Source organism: Ictalurus furcatus, chromosome 13 (genome assembly GCF_023375685.1).
Source record: "Ictalurus furcatus strain D&B chromosome 13, Billie_1.0, whole genome shotgun sequence".
NCBI classification, from domain to species: domain Eukaryota; kingdom Metazoa; phylum Chordata; class Actinopteri; order Siluriformes; family Ictaluridae; genus Ictalurus; species Ictalurus furcatus.
The window spans coordinates 8,417,590-8,432,395 of NC_071267.1; the positions used below are offsets into that span (position 1 = coordinate 8,417,590).

Genomic DNA, 14,806 nt, shown 5'->3' on the forward strand with positions numbered 1-14,806 from the left:
AATTTGTTAGTGTGTGCATCACATTTGCATACTGCAATAGTTTTGGGGAGTAGGACTGCGTCCAGCAGCTCAGAGACTAGTTTGTGGTGGGCTATATGTGTTCCTGAACTCGTCAGGAAGTTCCTGTGTTTCCAAATTGTCCCCAAATTATGTACTACCTCAAAGGCATATCTACAGTCTGTGTAGATATTTACTGACTGTCCCTCATCATACTTCATCATACTTCTATGAGGGCATACAGTTCAGCCGCTTGTGCTGAAAGGTTTGAGGGGAGACTTCCTGACAGACCGTCTCGTGTGCTACTACTGCATAGCCCACACGATTTTTACCTGTCTCTGGGTCACGTGTCGCTGACCCGTCCACGAAGAGGATCAGATCTGAGTTTTCCAATAGAACATCTTTCAGGTCGACTCTAGGAGAGCAGAGTTCGTTAGTCAGTACAACACAGTCATGTGGTTCGCCGTCTCCCTCTGTTGGAAGAAGAGTAGCAGGGTTAAGGAAAGTACATCATTTTATAGTGACATTCTGCATGTATGGTGTTATGGTGCAGCCACCAGTGGGTGGACAGGTGTGAGGTTTTCTGTTCAAGTAGGAGTGACAACACCTCATGTGAAACCAAGAGGTTCAATTCTGTGTAACCTACCAGGTCGCTGGATGCCATCACAGCTTTCTCAGCTGCTGCTACTGCACGTACCCACAGGGGAAACTCTGCAGAAACTGGATCCAACTCTCTGAGCGGTGCTTTTAGAATGGTATAGTTTAGAATGAAAGTTCTGCGATACGAACGCATACCTAGGATAGATAGAACCCGTTTCTTAGTCCAAGGCTTGGGAATCTTCTGGACTGCAGATACTCTTTCAGCTGAGAGTTTCTTTCCCTTTGCAGAAATGTCATGCCTTAGAAATCTCACTTCTTGTTGTACATACTGTAATTTGGAGAGACTGGCTGTGTTGTGTCCTTCTTTGGCAAGATGCTGCAACAATTTAATGGTGTCAGTTTCACACTTTGTCCTGGAGAAAGTGGTAGAGGTGCTAAGCTGTCCTTTAGCATTTGGTTGTATATCGTTAGTGACTCTCAATTCCCTTAACACAAGCAAGTGAAAGTGTAAGGACGTCCGTCAAATATGAATGCAAACCGAAACTGTCTGTCTTTATCAAGACATATACTGAAAAAACACATTAGCTAAATCTACGACTGAAAACCATTGGCTATCTGCTGGAACCTGGCTTAATATAGTGTAAGAATTTGGCAGGTCTGGAGCTCTCTGTTTGACTGCTGCATTAACCACTTGCAAATCTTGTACAAATCTCCATTCATCAGCTTGTAGGGTTTTTCTTGCTTTCTTTACCGGAAATATTGGAGTGCGCACTGACAAATCAGGGCAGGGAACAATGACCCCTGGTCATTGCCCTCAATAGCTTCTGATTTAAGAGGGTACTGAGATTGTCTGGGCCTAAAGTCAGATTTGGGCGTGATCACGACTGGTGGTGCACTTTTAATCAAGCCTACGTCATGTTTCCCTTGGACCCACAGCCCGAGCAGCACCTTCTTTAATTGTGGGTGTATCTCTAGGGATGTGGGGCTTGTCCCAAGGTTCAGAAACATTCCCTTTTCATGACAAATAACATCCCGGTTAACCTTGCACATTTCCAGAAATAATTTTTTATAAATTCCCACCGTCAGGCTGTACCACATGTTGGAGGTGGGTTTCTGTTCCCAGTCTGTAATTTTCCCACTCTCACATAATCTGACCCACAGTCCCACATCTTTCGGGTTTGTTCTTTATTTTGGCTGATGAGATGTGGGGCGCTGATTCTGGGACGAAAAATGCATGCTACTGCATGTCACTCAATTTGACTGAACATGCACAAAATTTGTCAGACACAGCTCTTTGCTTTCTGGGATATCCATAAACCATTCTTTCTCAAAATTAAAGTCTCTTCCTTCATGCACTTGCGCTGTGCAATGAAGGGCAGAGGGCGGCATAAAATCAGCATAGTTGTCCTTCATCTTATCATGTGCCAACGTCAACAAACGAGCACAGGCTCTAGGCTCGTTATGCATGGACCATTGATAAACACAGAGTTCTGTTTCTTTAACAAACAGAGTTACAATGATGAGTAAAACACACATTAAGTCCTTGCCCAGTAGATTGACTGGACATGAAGACGAAATTAGGTCTAATACTGAATGTACTGTTACACCCATGGAGAGCAGTGACCGTGAACTCATCTTTGGGGATTCTTTTAATTCGAAGTGTTTTATTACTGAATACGTTGCTCCTGAATCTTACCAAAAATGTGACACTTTGTCCGTTAACTACAGGAGATATACATGGTAACTGTGTAAAAGGAGAGGCATTATACTTTAAAAGGTTAATGGTCATGACTGGTTCAGACATTTGTGAATTGTCAGTCTGACTAATGTTGGATGTGGGTGTGTGCATATATTCCTGTTGTTTGTGAGCTAACTGATAGTTTGGGTGTCTGATGTCACCTCTTCTGTTCCCAGGTGCCTCACCCTTCCCTTAGTTCCGCCCGTCAGTTCGCTTCTGCTCTGGACCGTCTCCTGCAAAATGTCCAACTTTTCCGCAGTTGTAACAGTTTAATCCTGGTCCATAGCCCTGACGGCCGGGTCTTCCTCGTCTGCGTGCTTTTGGTCTTCCTCTCCTTTCCATCTTTCTTTCCTTTGCCTCTTGTAGGAGCTTCTCAATGTGGATTACATACCTCTCCACTTGTGTGAGGTTTCCGGTGTCCCAGGTGATACATTGTTGTTTGATTATAGCGGCAGTTTCTGGTTTAATGCCGTTCATAAAGCTGTTTCTGAGATGTGCCTCCCATGCTGTGACGGCTACCTGCCCATCTGCCAGAGCGTCGGGTTTCTCCAAGCCTGAGTTTGCGTCATGGATCTCAGTGAGCCTGGACAGGTACTGTGATACAGTCTCTGAGTCTTGTTGTTTACCCAAAAACTATTTTTGTCATGTCCATTCGCACAGGAAAGGTGTTCGTCAGCTTCTGCTGGAGCGCCACGATTTGTGCTCTGTACCTTGTGTTGACTTCATCATCCCACATTGTTCTCTGGGAACTCACGTGAAACCTTGATCCAGTCCGTACCAAGTTTTGCCATGAGCAGTCGTCGTAGTTCATGAGTGGTGGGTCTGAATTCTCTGCAGAATATCTGAAGTTCATCCCCAAACTTTCGTCCTCCTACTTCGTGGAGCGCGGGCAGATGCGTCATGCTGCTCCTGATGTCTTCCAATGTCCAGGGTCTGTGAACTAGCACAGAGCATCCTTCTCTGGACACTTCTAGCATTGGGGCATTTACCACGGCATGCACTGTCCCTTCTCTGTCCAGTTTTGTTGGTCTGAAGCCCTCAGGCAGCAATGTTGTTGGTCCCTTCACTTGGGATCTCGTGTGTAACGCCACCGGTGAAGAGAGGACAGCTGGAGCATAGTTCGGTGGGGATTGGTGGCTCAGTTCTGACAGGTTCGGATGGAGTGGCGTAGGCTGGGCCTCTTCATCGTGAGGAGGTGCCTCTGAAACTGCAGGTTCCTCCCTCCTTACTGGCTGTGGGCATCGCGGTGGGGCGGAGTCCAGGTCGGGATCGGCTTTCTGCAATTTAGCACACTGAGAAACAGATGAGGGCCCTGCCTGACATTTTTTCTCTCTTTTATGTGCCTCGCTCTGCCATTCAGCAAATGCCTTCCAGTCTGCTAAAAACTGCACTTTGCTCTTTGTTTTAGGGGTCTCTCTCTCTCTCTCTCCCTTGTCTCCAAATTAAATTTCAGTTGTTCTAACTGTCTGAGGCTAAAACTACCTTTTTCTGGGAAAGCAGATTCTTTAACCCATACATTATATTGATTCAAACATCCTTCCCCATAATTCACACGCATAAACATGATATTAGGATCAACATATGAGCACCCTGTCACAGGATGTGCTTTGCTATATGTTTTCCCCATATTTTATTTTATTTTATTTTTATTTTTACAGCTTCTATAACTTTCAAAGTTTTAATCAACTTAACGTGCTATGAAAATCAAGTGAATATGCATTCTCGTGCACAGACAGAAAAGGTTCAAAATGTGTGCCAAACCTCTAGACATTCAATTAATCATATAACCTATGGGTTCAATAGAGCAAACCTTAAGAATGTAAAAGAGTTTAACCGTGAGGGCGAGTCCACATACAGCAATTTGGTAGGATTTACAGTTCTCTCTTCCCTTCTTTTTTTTTTTAAAGGAATTATTATTATTTTATTTAAAAAAAATTTTTATCTCAGTAAAATTTACTTGTGTGTTAAATTTGCCAAATATATCATGTACCGCTGATATGAGGGAATGAGTCGATGGGGCATGCCACTTGATAATAATCCGCCGTAAAAATACTACACCTCTTGCGCTTCTTAATAAGTACTCTCTTTACTTATTTATTCCTCGAAATGGACTCTTTCTATTAGCAAATATTTTTACCGTTATTATCTCTCTCTATATATATATACCTGTTGGTATATATCTTAGTTTTGAAGCTGTGATCTAAGAAACACCAATCTCTCTGCCGTCGCAGAGGCGAAGTTCCTGGAACTTCTTATAAGAAATTGCTCCATATCATAATTCTCTCAATGTAATACATGCATTTCTTATATCATTGACTCCCTTCCATACAGACAGCAATACACAATGACTTTATAAAATTCTAATTCTAAATTCTTGACTCCCTTCCATACAGACAGCAATACACAATGACTTCATAAAATTCTAAATCTAATTCTAAATTCTCGATGATTCCTACCAGTCAGAGGTAAGGCTGCATCGATCTTTCGCTCTGCTCAATAAAGGACAAACTGCCTTCACGTCAACACAGGCTTCCGGGTGAAACCTTTCCACAAGTGTCCTCTGGTTTGGTTTGCTTGTTGTCCAGAAAACCTGAAAGACTCGCGCAGCCCAGCCAGGAGAAGCCAAATAGTCGTGGAAATTAGACAACACTTGCAGACTCGTCCTCTGAAGGTAAAAAGATTTAATACAGAAAGGTGGTTAATACAGGTTAGAATAAAGCAGGATAGAATAATGAGAGCGCTCTGAAGCCCTTGTACTAAACCACTACTATATATATGAAACGCAGAGCATGACATAATTCTGTGTACCGATAAGAAGCAGTTTGAGGCAGTTCAAACAGGCTTTGTTTTAGGATCTTGGACAGATGAACCTTGATCAGAAGAACGTGTTTGCTTCTCTGTAAGTAGATAAACATTCTGTACTGATCTCAGTGACGTGACATGGCCTTCTTAGGCGTTATCCTCTGATGAGAATGAAATAGAACAAGAACAAAACTATTACAAAGTAAAAATGAATAATTTCCCTCACAACCGAGAACATTCAACCCTTTTGCATGTGGAGTTTGACATTCAAAAATAAGAAGTGAATTCACAAGAAAGCGTACAGTCAAGGGAACTGAGGCTGTGAATCCCAGGCTAATAGCACAGCAGGTGAATTAGCCCGACCACTGATTAAGCTGCTTGTGTGCCTTAGCCAGAGACACCAAACACTTGTGTTCACCACTTGTCCAACCTCTCATGTCACAACCCTAACCCCAGCCTCAAATTCAACCCATCTAATCTACTGGTGCCATTACTTCTATTTCTTGATCTGTGAGCCCCTGTCCCTGCTAGCTTACTTCCTGTCTCTACTCATACTCCTGGTTCAGGCTTAGCTTCTTTCTCTACTAGCTCAGTCGCTCCATCTTGTCCATTCTGATTATGGCTGTGACTGCCTACAAATGCTCTTCCCTTTCTTTTGTAGGTCTGAAAGCAACAGCCAATCACAATGCACTTCAACCTAATTAAAAAACTATTAAGTGAAATAAATGTCAAATTGTCTGATGTGTATATGTGTTTAGCGACCTTTTGCTGTGTTTTGCTAAAAACAGACTTTTGTTTAAAACAGACTAGTGAATTACATTTTCACATATATTTTCTCACCATTGGAATTTACGACCACTAAATGCAATGATTAATATGATTTCTACTCGAACTTGACCTCCGGTAATAATACTGCAGTGAATGTTGTAAACTTGTTTACTGCATTCTTGCAAGAGCGGTGCTCATTTTCTCTTCAAAGTCCCCTGTGTAGGCTTTAATTGTTTTATTTGGACTGCCTGTCTCTGCCTGTGTTCCTAGTTTAGCTTCTGTATGTGCTCATTCTCTTCACTCAGCAACTGTTTTGTTAATCTTTTGTTCTGTTTCCAAAATCAGTCTGATTCTGTTCCTTCTGTCAGCTCAGTTTCTGTTTCTATGCCTCACTCAGTCCCTGCCTCTGATCATGCTCATGTTCTTGAGTTTGTGCATACTCCAATGATCTGTTCTGTCCCTGCTGTCTATTCTTGCACTTGGGTCTGTCTTGAACTCTTGTGTTCGCTCATCTTGGACACTTTCTAGTTCTCTGGTGCCAGCCTAGCAAATGTTCCATAGCTAGCATCAGGCTTGTCTCCTATCTTTGATCCTCTATTCATCTCAGCTCTTGTCTAAGTATACCAATTAGCGTATCTTCTGTTTCTGAGCTTTCACTATCACTGTCACTATTAGTCACTGAGAATTTCTCACTGTCCAGCTCAGCTCTGTCAATATCGCTGATATTGAGCCCCCTGAGCCTCACCCTGACTTAGTTATGGAAAATATAGTCTCAGCTTCAGATGCACCACCCAAGGGTCATTCAGTGTTTTGTTTTGTACACTTTTCTTGTCAGGACCTTCAGAATTTTAAAGAATCCAATCTGACTGGTTCTGCACTTCTGTGTGTATGCATTTCCATGTGCTGGTTGAACTGAGTGAACAATGAAAAATGTGATGTAAGCTCATACTTAGTGCCATATAGGATATATTCAGACCCCAGCTGGGTGTTGGATTGTTTACCGCCTATTGTTCTAAAGCAGAAGCCTCCACAAAGAGAGTCCTCAAGCTCACAGAGACCTCTTTGTATTTTTTAAGAAGCTCTGTCTCTATATCCCTCTCTCTGTCTTTCCCTCTCTCAGGAAATAAGTCCCAGGACAGTGGTATTGCAGAGATGGAGGAGCTCCCTGTTCCTCAGCACATTAAAATCAGCAACATCACTTGTGACTCCTTCAAGATCTGCTGGGACATGGATTCCAGGGCCAAAGAGCGCATCACACACTACTTTATTGACCTTAACAAGAAAGAGAACAAGAATGCCAACAAGTTCAAGCACAAGGTATACATAATTAGTGCCATTTTAATGTACAGTACACTCCACTAATATTGGCACCCTTGGTAAATATGAGCAAAGAAGGCTGTGAAAAATTGTCTTTATTGTTTAACCTTTTGATATTTTGGTCAAAACATTCACAAAATACTCTGCTCTCATTGAGATCAAACAATTGCAAACAAAACACGAGTTTATTTTTTAAAAAAACTTTGTTAAATATATGTGTGCCACAGTTATTGGCACCCTTTTATTCAATACTTGCCAAGATAACAGCTCTGAGTCTTCTCCTATTATGCCTGATGAGGTTGTAGAATACATGGAAAGGGATCTGAGACTGTTCCTCCATACAGAATATCTCCAAATCCTTCACATTTCGAGGTCCACACTGGTGGACTCTCCTCTTCAGTTCACCCCACAGGTTACCAGGTCAGTGAACTGGTATGGCCATGGCAGGACCTTGATTTTGTGGCCAGTAAACCATTTTGTGTTGATTTTGATGTATGTTTTGGATCATTGTCCCGCTGGAAGATCCAACCACGGCCCATTTTATGCTTTCTGGCAGAGGCAGTCAGGTTTTCATTTAATATCTGTTGATATTTGATAGAGTCCACGATGTCTTGATGTATCCTCACAAAATGCCCGGGTCCTCTGGCAGAAAAACAGCCCCAAAACAACAGAGACACCACCATATTTAACCGTGGGCATGAGGTACATTTCCATATGGCTACCTCTCTGTGTGCGCCAAAACCACCTCTGGTGTTTATTGCCAAAAAGCTCTATGTAGTTCTCATCTGACCATAGAACCCGATCCCATTTGAAGTTCCAATAGTGTCTGGAAAACTGAAGACACTTGAGTTTGTTTTCTTGAAACCCTTCCAAACAACTTGTGGTGATGTAGGTGACTTCTGCAATTCTCCAGCTGTGATCCTTGGAGATTCTTTGGCCACTAGAACCATCCTCTTCACAGTGCGTTGAGACAATATAGACACGCGTCCAATTCCAGGTTGATTCATAACATTTCCAGTTGACTGGAACTTCTTAATTATTGCCCCGATGGTGGAAATGGGCATTTTTAATGGTTGCGCTATTTTCTTATAGCCACTTCCCATTTTGTGAAGCTCAACAACCTTTTGCCGCACATCACAGCTATATTCCTCGGTCTTACCCATTGTTATGAATGACTAAGGGAATTTGGCCTATGTGTTACCTAATATTTATACCCCTGTGAAACAGGAAGTCATAGTTGAACAATTTCCTGTTCCTAGTCACCCAGCTGTAATAAAAAAAAATAAAAAAAATTAAAAAAACATGTAAAATATCAATGGGAATATACTTCAAATATATTTTTCTCATATGAATTCACAGGGGTGCCAACAATTGTTGCACACCTAAATTTAACAAAGATTTTTTTGATAAATCTGTGTTTTGTTTGCAATTGTTTAATATCCATGAGAGCAGAGTATTTTTGTGAATGTTTTGAACAAAATATCAAAAGGTTAAACAATAAAGACACTTTTTCACAGACTTCTTTTCTCATATTTACCAAGGGTGCCAATATTAGTGTACGGCACTGTATGTGAAGGCTTGCCATCTTAGCTCATTAAAGATCAACTATTAAAAAAGGCAAATGCTGATTAATGTAATTTTATTTGGACTTGTTAAAAAATGAAGTATGCATGCACAGTGGCATAATCACTGTCCGATCTGTACAAATGCAATGGCACATTTGTTATTTAATAATTTAAGGCATGAACTACCATCAGCCAATCCAGTCATATTAATAATTTTGACATAAAATACAACAGTTCCACTGAAAATGATGAATTAAAACACCATTCTAGTAATAGGGGAAAACTACATTTTACCTTATAAAACAAGACCATTTGATGTTTGGGGAAAATATGATAATGAGTCTTTATTGGTCACATATACAGTAGAGATCAGTGAAATTGTTTTCATTGCATACCCCAGCCTGTCAGGAAGCTGGGGTCAGAGCGCAGGGTCAGCCATGATACGGCGCCCCTGGAGCAGAGAGGGTTAAGGGCCATGCTCAAGGGCCCAACAGTGGCAGCTTGGCAGTGCTGGGACTTGAACCCCCGACCTTCTGATCAGTAACCCAGTAACCCTTAACCGCCAAGCCACCACTGCCCCCTGATATTACATATTGTTGGTTACATATGGAATCACAACAATGAATTTGCTGACAATTTATGAACATCATAAAATAACTGTGCAGAACGATGTTATTTGATTCGTAAAAAATGAGCTGAGCTGTATGTTTCTTAGGTTAACCAATCGCAAATTAGCATTTGGAAGTGTCATAAGGTATTTCAGGAGCTCAATCTGAACTCAAAACCAGCTCAGATGAGGTTGAGATGGGTTAATTGCTTTGAATATTTAATGAATATCCTGCTCTGCCCTCTGCGTGCCCCAGGATGTACCCACTAAGCTGGTAGCAAAGGCAGTGCCTCTGCCCATGACAGTGAGAGGCCACTGGTTTCTGAGCCCACGCACAGAGTACACTGTAGCCGTCCAGACAGCATCCAAACAGAGTGACAGAGACTACGCCGTCTCCGAGTGGAGTGAGGTCGTGGAGTTCTGCACAGCCGGTGAGAGCAAAACACACATACTCACCTAAACACATTCTCTCCCTTCATTATATTACTAGTATTACTAGATATTATTTCCCTTGATAATTGGATAACTGTAGCTTGCTGAATCCTTTCCTTTTATTGGCTCTCTGTCGCAACACCTGCATAAATTAGGGTGTGTTTCATGTAAATAAGATGTAGGATACCAGTCAAAAGTTTGAACACACCTATATGCTTCCTTGTTTATTTTCTACTATTTTGAAATATTAAAGAGGACATTAAGACTAGCAAATAACACATATGGAATTAAGCAGTCACCAAGAATAGTGTTAACTGATTTTTTATTTAAAATGTTTTGGCGGGTTGCCGGTGAAGCTTTAAACACTCTTTGGCATGTTTTGAATCGACTTCATGAGGAAGCTAAAACTTTTAAAATTCCCAGATTGGCTGAGCACTTGTTGGCTGCTTGTACTTGTTTGGGGAAACTAATTAAATTGGACTCATTTTTGTACAATGAGTCGTTCTGTCACCTGAATATAATCTCTGTAATATCTTTAATAAATGTGTGGTTTTTTATAATTAATAATACAGTGCCGTCCACTAATATTGGCACCCTTGGTAAATATGAGCAAATAAGGCTGTGAAAATTTGTCTTTATTGTTTAAACTTTTGATCTTTTGTCACCCCTATGAATTCTATGAGAAAAAAAATATTTGAAGTATATTCCCATTGATATTGTACTGGGAACAGGAAATTGTTCAACCATAAATTCCTGTTTCACAGGGGTATAAATATGAGGAAACACATAGGCCAAATTCCCTTAGTCATTCATAACAATGGGTAAGACCGAGGAATAAAGCTGTGATGTGGGGCAAAAGGTTGTTGAAAGCATTGAAATGCCCATTTCCACCATCAGGGCAATAGTTAAGAAGTTCCAGTCAACTGGAAATGTTATGAATCAACCTGGAATTGGACGAGTGTCTAGATTGTCTCAACGCACTGTGAAGAGGACGGTTCGAGTGGCCAAAGAATCTCCATGGATCACAGCTGGAGAATTGCAGAAGTTAGTTACATCTTGGGGTCAGAAAGTCTCCAAATCTACAACCTGTGGTTGTGGCTCTTTAATGTTTTGAGGCTGTTTTTCTACCAGAGGCCCTGGACATTTTATTAGGATACATGGCATGATGGACTCAATCAAATATCAACAGATATTAAATGAAAACCTGACTGCCTCTTTGGCTCTTTGGATCTTCCAGCAGGACAATGATCCAAAACATACATCAAAATCAACACAAAAATGGTTTACTGACCACAAAATCAAGATCCTGCCATGGCCATCCCAGTCCCCTGACTTGAAACCCATAGAAAACCTGTGGGGTGAACTCAAAATTTCAAGGATCTGGAGAGATTCTGTATGGAGGAATGTTCTCAGATCCCTTGCCATATATTCTCCAACCTCATCAGGCATCATAGGAGAAGACTCAGAGCTGCTTTCTTGGCAAAGGGAGGTCGTGCAAAGTATTAATTAAAAGAATGCCAATAATTGTTGCACACCTATGTTTAACAAAGCTTTATATATATATTTTTATGTTTGATATCCATGAGAGCAGAGTATTTTTGTGATTTTTTTAAAAACAAAAAATCAAAAGGTTAAACGATAAAAACAAATTTTCACAGCCTTCTTTGTTCGTATTTACCATGGGTGCCAATATTAGTGGAGGGCACTGTACATGTCTATTCAAGGACTTATAATTTGTAATATTTGTTCACTTTTAGTAAAAGTTTAAAAGGTGATATTTTTTCCTGAGAAGAATTTAACCATAAAATGACCTTAAATGACAGCAATTTATAAATCCACTTATCTTTTAGTTATAAAAGAATAATTTAGCAGTGTTTATCTGCGAATTCTGTTGCTATGGTTTCATCTGACTACCTGAAACTCATTCTGGCTTCTTTCCTCATTTTCTTCCTTTTTCTTACACCCAGATTACTCCACGGTCCATCTTACACAGCTGCTGGAGAAAGCGGAGGCCATCGCAGGCAGAATGTTGCCATTCTCTGTGTTCTATCGCAACCAGAACAAGGAGTACTTTGACCATGCAAGGCATGTAGATCTGCTGGTTTGACCAAAACAAAACATTTTATTTACTACTAACACTTTTATTGATATATTCAAGATACTGGTACTGATACAACAGACAGTTTTTTTAGAAAGGGAAATAGAAAGGTAAAGAAAAATACATCATTAGACTTCTGCAATTTATTACCGCTTTAGGCTTCTTTTTCATACAACATTTATAATACATTAGGGGTGTTATGCAATGTCACAATCTGCATCTGTATGTGTGTCTGTATCTCTTTAGTGCTCCAAATATTCATATCTGTATCCGATTAGTATATAAACCTGTATTGGGTGATTTTTTTAATCCCACTCATGCAGTTTCTCTAAAAGCCCACTTTTCGCAGTATCATAGATATTATGTGGAAACATATGCAGGGCAGCTTGAAAGTGAACGAGTTTTGATTTGTCGATGCATCCTCATTCTTTTATGCTTGCGAAGACTGTAAAAAGATCAAAGGAGTGAGACGATTGGTTCTGCAGCCGAAGTTAATGGAGCCAACAAAAGAGCCATATTAAATCTGCCAAAAGAGAAAAACAGAGATGAAGTGAGATGTGAGAAGCACCTTGGAATCTAATTAGCTCCATTTACCTTCCACAAAAGAGTCCCACAGGGCCCTGTTAGTGGCATTTGCCTCTGACAGACTTTATGGAGAGATTTTAGGTGTTTACATAAGCTGCTTTTCCAATCTATTTTCCTCTATTTCTCAGCATCTCTTTTATACTGTATCGCTTAATCATACATTTAAGCCTTGCTCTCTGTTCACTCTTTGCTGTATCAAACAGTTGTTTCAGTGCTGCTTGTAGCTCAGCATTCATGTACGTGATCCTGTTTAAACAAATTGCTTTTTCCATCTTTTTACCATCGGTTATGTTTCGTCCTCACACAAGTAGATGTTTGAGTTGTAATTGACAGATTTCTGCTGAGGTTTAGTTGAGAACTCGCTGATTATTGACGAGTGCAGCTGTTTCTCGAGTCTTTGTTTTCTTTAATTAATGAGTAAAGTCTAATATGTTAATATGCAACATGATGAATTGCTATGATTAGATATTTACATATAAATGCACCCTCGTTACAGGGATGCGCAGAAAAACAAGATGCTGCCATCAGTGAAGGACAACAGCGGCAGCCACGGCTCACCCATCAGTGGCAAGCTGGAAGGCATCTTCTTCAGCTGTAACACCGAGTTCAATACTGGCGCTCCGCCACAGGACTCACCGTACGGCCGATACCGCTTCCAGGTGCCAGCCAAGGCTCTCTTCAACCACGACACCAACCTGTACTTTGCTGATTTCTACTGCATGTACACGGCATACCACTATGTGATCGTAGTGCTGGCACCACGTGGCTCGCCAGGCGATGAATTCTGCAAGCAAAGGCTCCCCTTGCTGGATATCGCCAACAACCGGTTTCTGACGTGTTCTGAGGATGAAGAGGGGCACCTTTCTTTCCACCATGCGCAGGACATCATCCTTGAGGTGATTTATACAGACCCGGTGGACTTGAGCCTGGGCACGGTGGCTGAGATCAGTGGGCACCAGCTCATGAGCTTGTCTACTATCAACGCCAAGAAGGACCCCAGCTGCAAGACCTGTAACATCAGCGTTGGCCGCTAAATCCATGTTCAAGCGCCCCCTGTTGTTCTGTTCTGTTCTCCTGTTTTCTTTCCTTGAGGTCTTTTCTTTAACTCTCCTTTAATAACCCTTTAGGAGTCTCAAGGCTCCTCAGCAGCATGTGTCTCTCAGCCTTTAACCAAACACTCATCTCTTACTGAGTTCGACTATACTGTAGCCCTATTTTTCTATCTATGTCCGGAGGCGTCATTCGGACTACCCTTGTGTCTGTCAAAAAAGTGGCATTTTCTCCTTTAATCCTTATTGGCTGTGAAACTTTAAACCGTGTTTTAGAGTTACAATGTCATATTTTGCCAAAGGTGACAACATAAAGTAGCATACTGGTCGAGCTGATAATGTAGCTGGATATACTGTATAACATGGCTTTATATATATAAGTGTGTATTAATATTACACAGTGTTGAGATCATTCTAACGAGCACAGTAGACATCACTGCAGCATGATTCTGAAATTGAAAAAACGATGACATCAGCACTTCTTTGACAGCTGTTCTGCAGTGTTTCATGTTATTTATTCAAATCGAAAAACCTATTATACCGTGTTTGACACATAATAAACATGCCAAGTAGTAGAAATAGAAAAATATTTATTTTTCAACCAGTGTTTAGAAAACGGGACGGAACCAGAAGTGCACAATACTGAGGACTTTGTGACCAGAAATGGAGGCACACTCTAGCGCAGAAAGAGTTTCTCGAAATCAAATTTGCACAAATCTACTGCAAAAACCAATGCAAAATTAACATGCACTAAAAGCGTTCATTCAAACAGCAAAATATAGTCATCGTGTCTGTGTACGTCAATTTCAGTCTGGAACACAGCAAACACAGCATGACACCAAACAAACCACAATTGATTGTAGAAGATCTCAACAATTCGAAGTCGGCTGGCATGCAAAACACAAAACATGATTGGAATAAGTCGTTGCGGTTAAAACGGCAAAACAAGGTTGGTAACATCTGTATTGATTGTTGAACAGAAATTCAAGGCTTTTTTCTTTTCTTTTTTTTCCTTTTGAGTGTGTTACACTTTCAGACTTTCATTAAAAAGGACCATTGTGCTTCATGGTAGAGCATAGATCAGTTTCTTATATATCTTTTAAAAAAAATAAATAAATCTTTGTCATTGTCATTCTGCCAGTCCTTCAGGAGGCTTCTTAATGTGTCACAGTCGTTCAGTTCATTTCATTTTTGTGAAAAAACTAAGTGTAATAGAGGGACACATTCACAATAGGTCACAATAGTTCA

The 14,806-nt window shown here is 40.8% G+C and overlaps 1 protein-coding gene across 4 annotated transcripts in view; it reads left to right on the forward strand.

Moving 5' to 3' along the window:
- The window catches only part of phyhiplb (phytanoyl-CoA 2-hydroxylase interacting protein-like b), a 29,680-nt gene extending 14,990 nt beyond the window's left edge, over positions 1-14,690 (forward strand). For 3 of the 4 annotated variants that reach the window (XM_053639802.1, XM_053639805.1, XM_053639803.1), the window contains exons 2-5: positions 7,026-7,222; positions 9,651-9,825; positions 11,794-11,911; positions 13,006-14,690. In XM_053639802.1, the coding sequence (XP_053495777.1) occupies positions 7,026-7,222; positions 9,651-9,825; positions 11,794-11,911; positions 13,006-13,543 (1,028 nt within the window). In that variant the 3' untranslated portion in view covers positions 13,544-14,690. Of the gene's footprint in view, positions 1-4,757; positions 5,007-7,025; positions 7,223-9,650; positions 9,826-11,793; positions 11,912-13,005 lie in introns of those variants that run through there. The other variant, XM_053639804.1, reaches the window with a different exon arrangement.
- Positions 14,691-14,806: the final 116 nt, after the last annotated feature.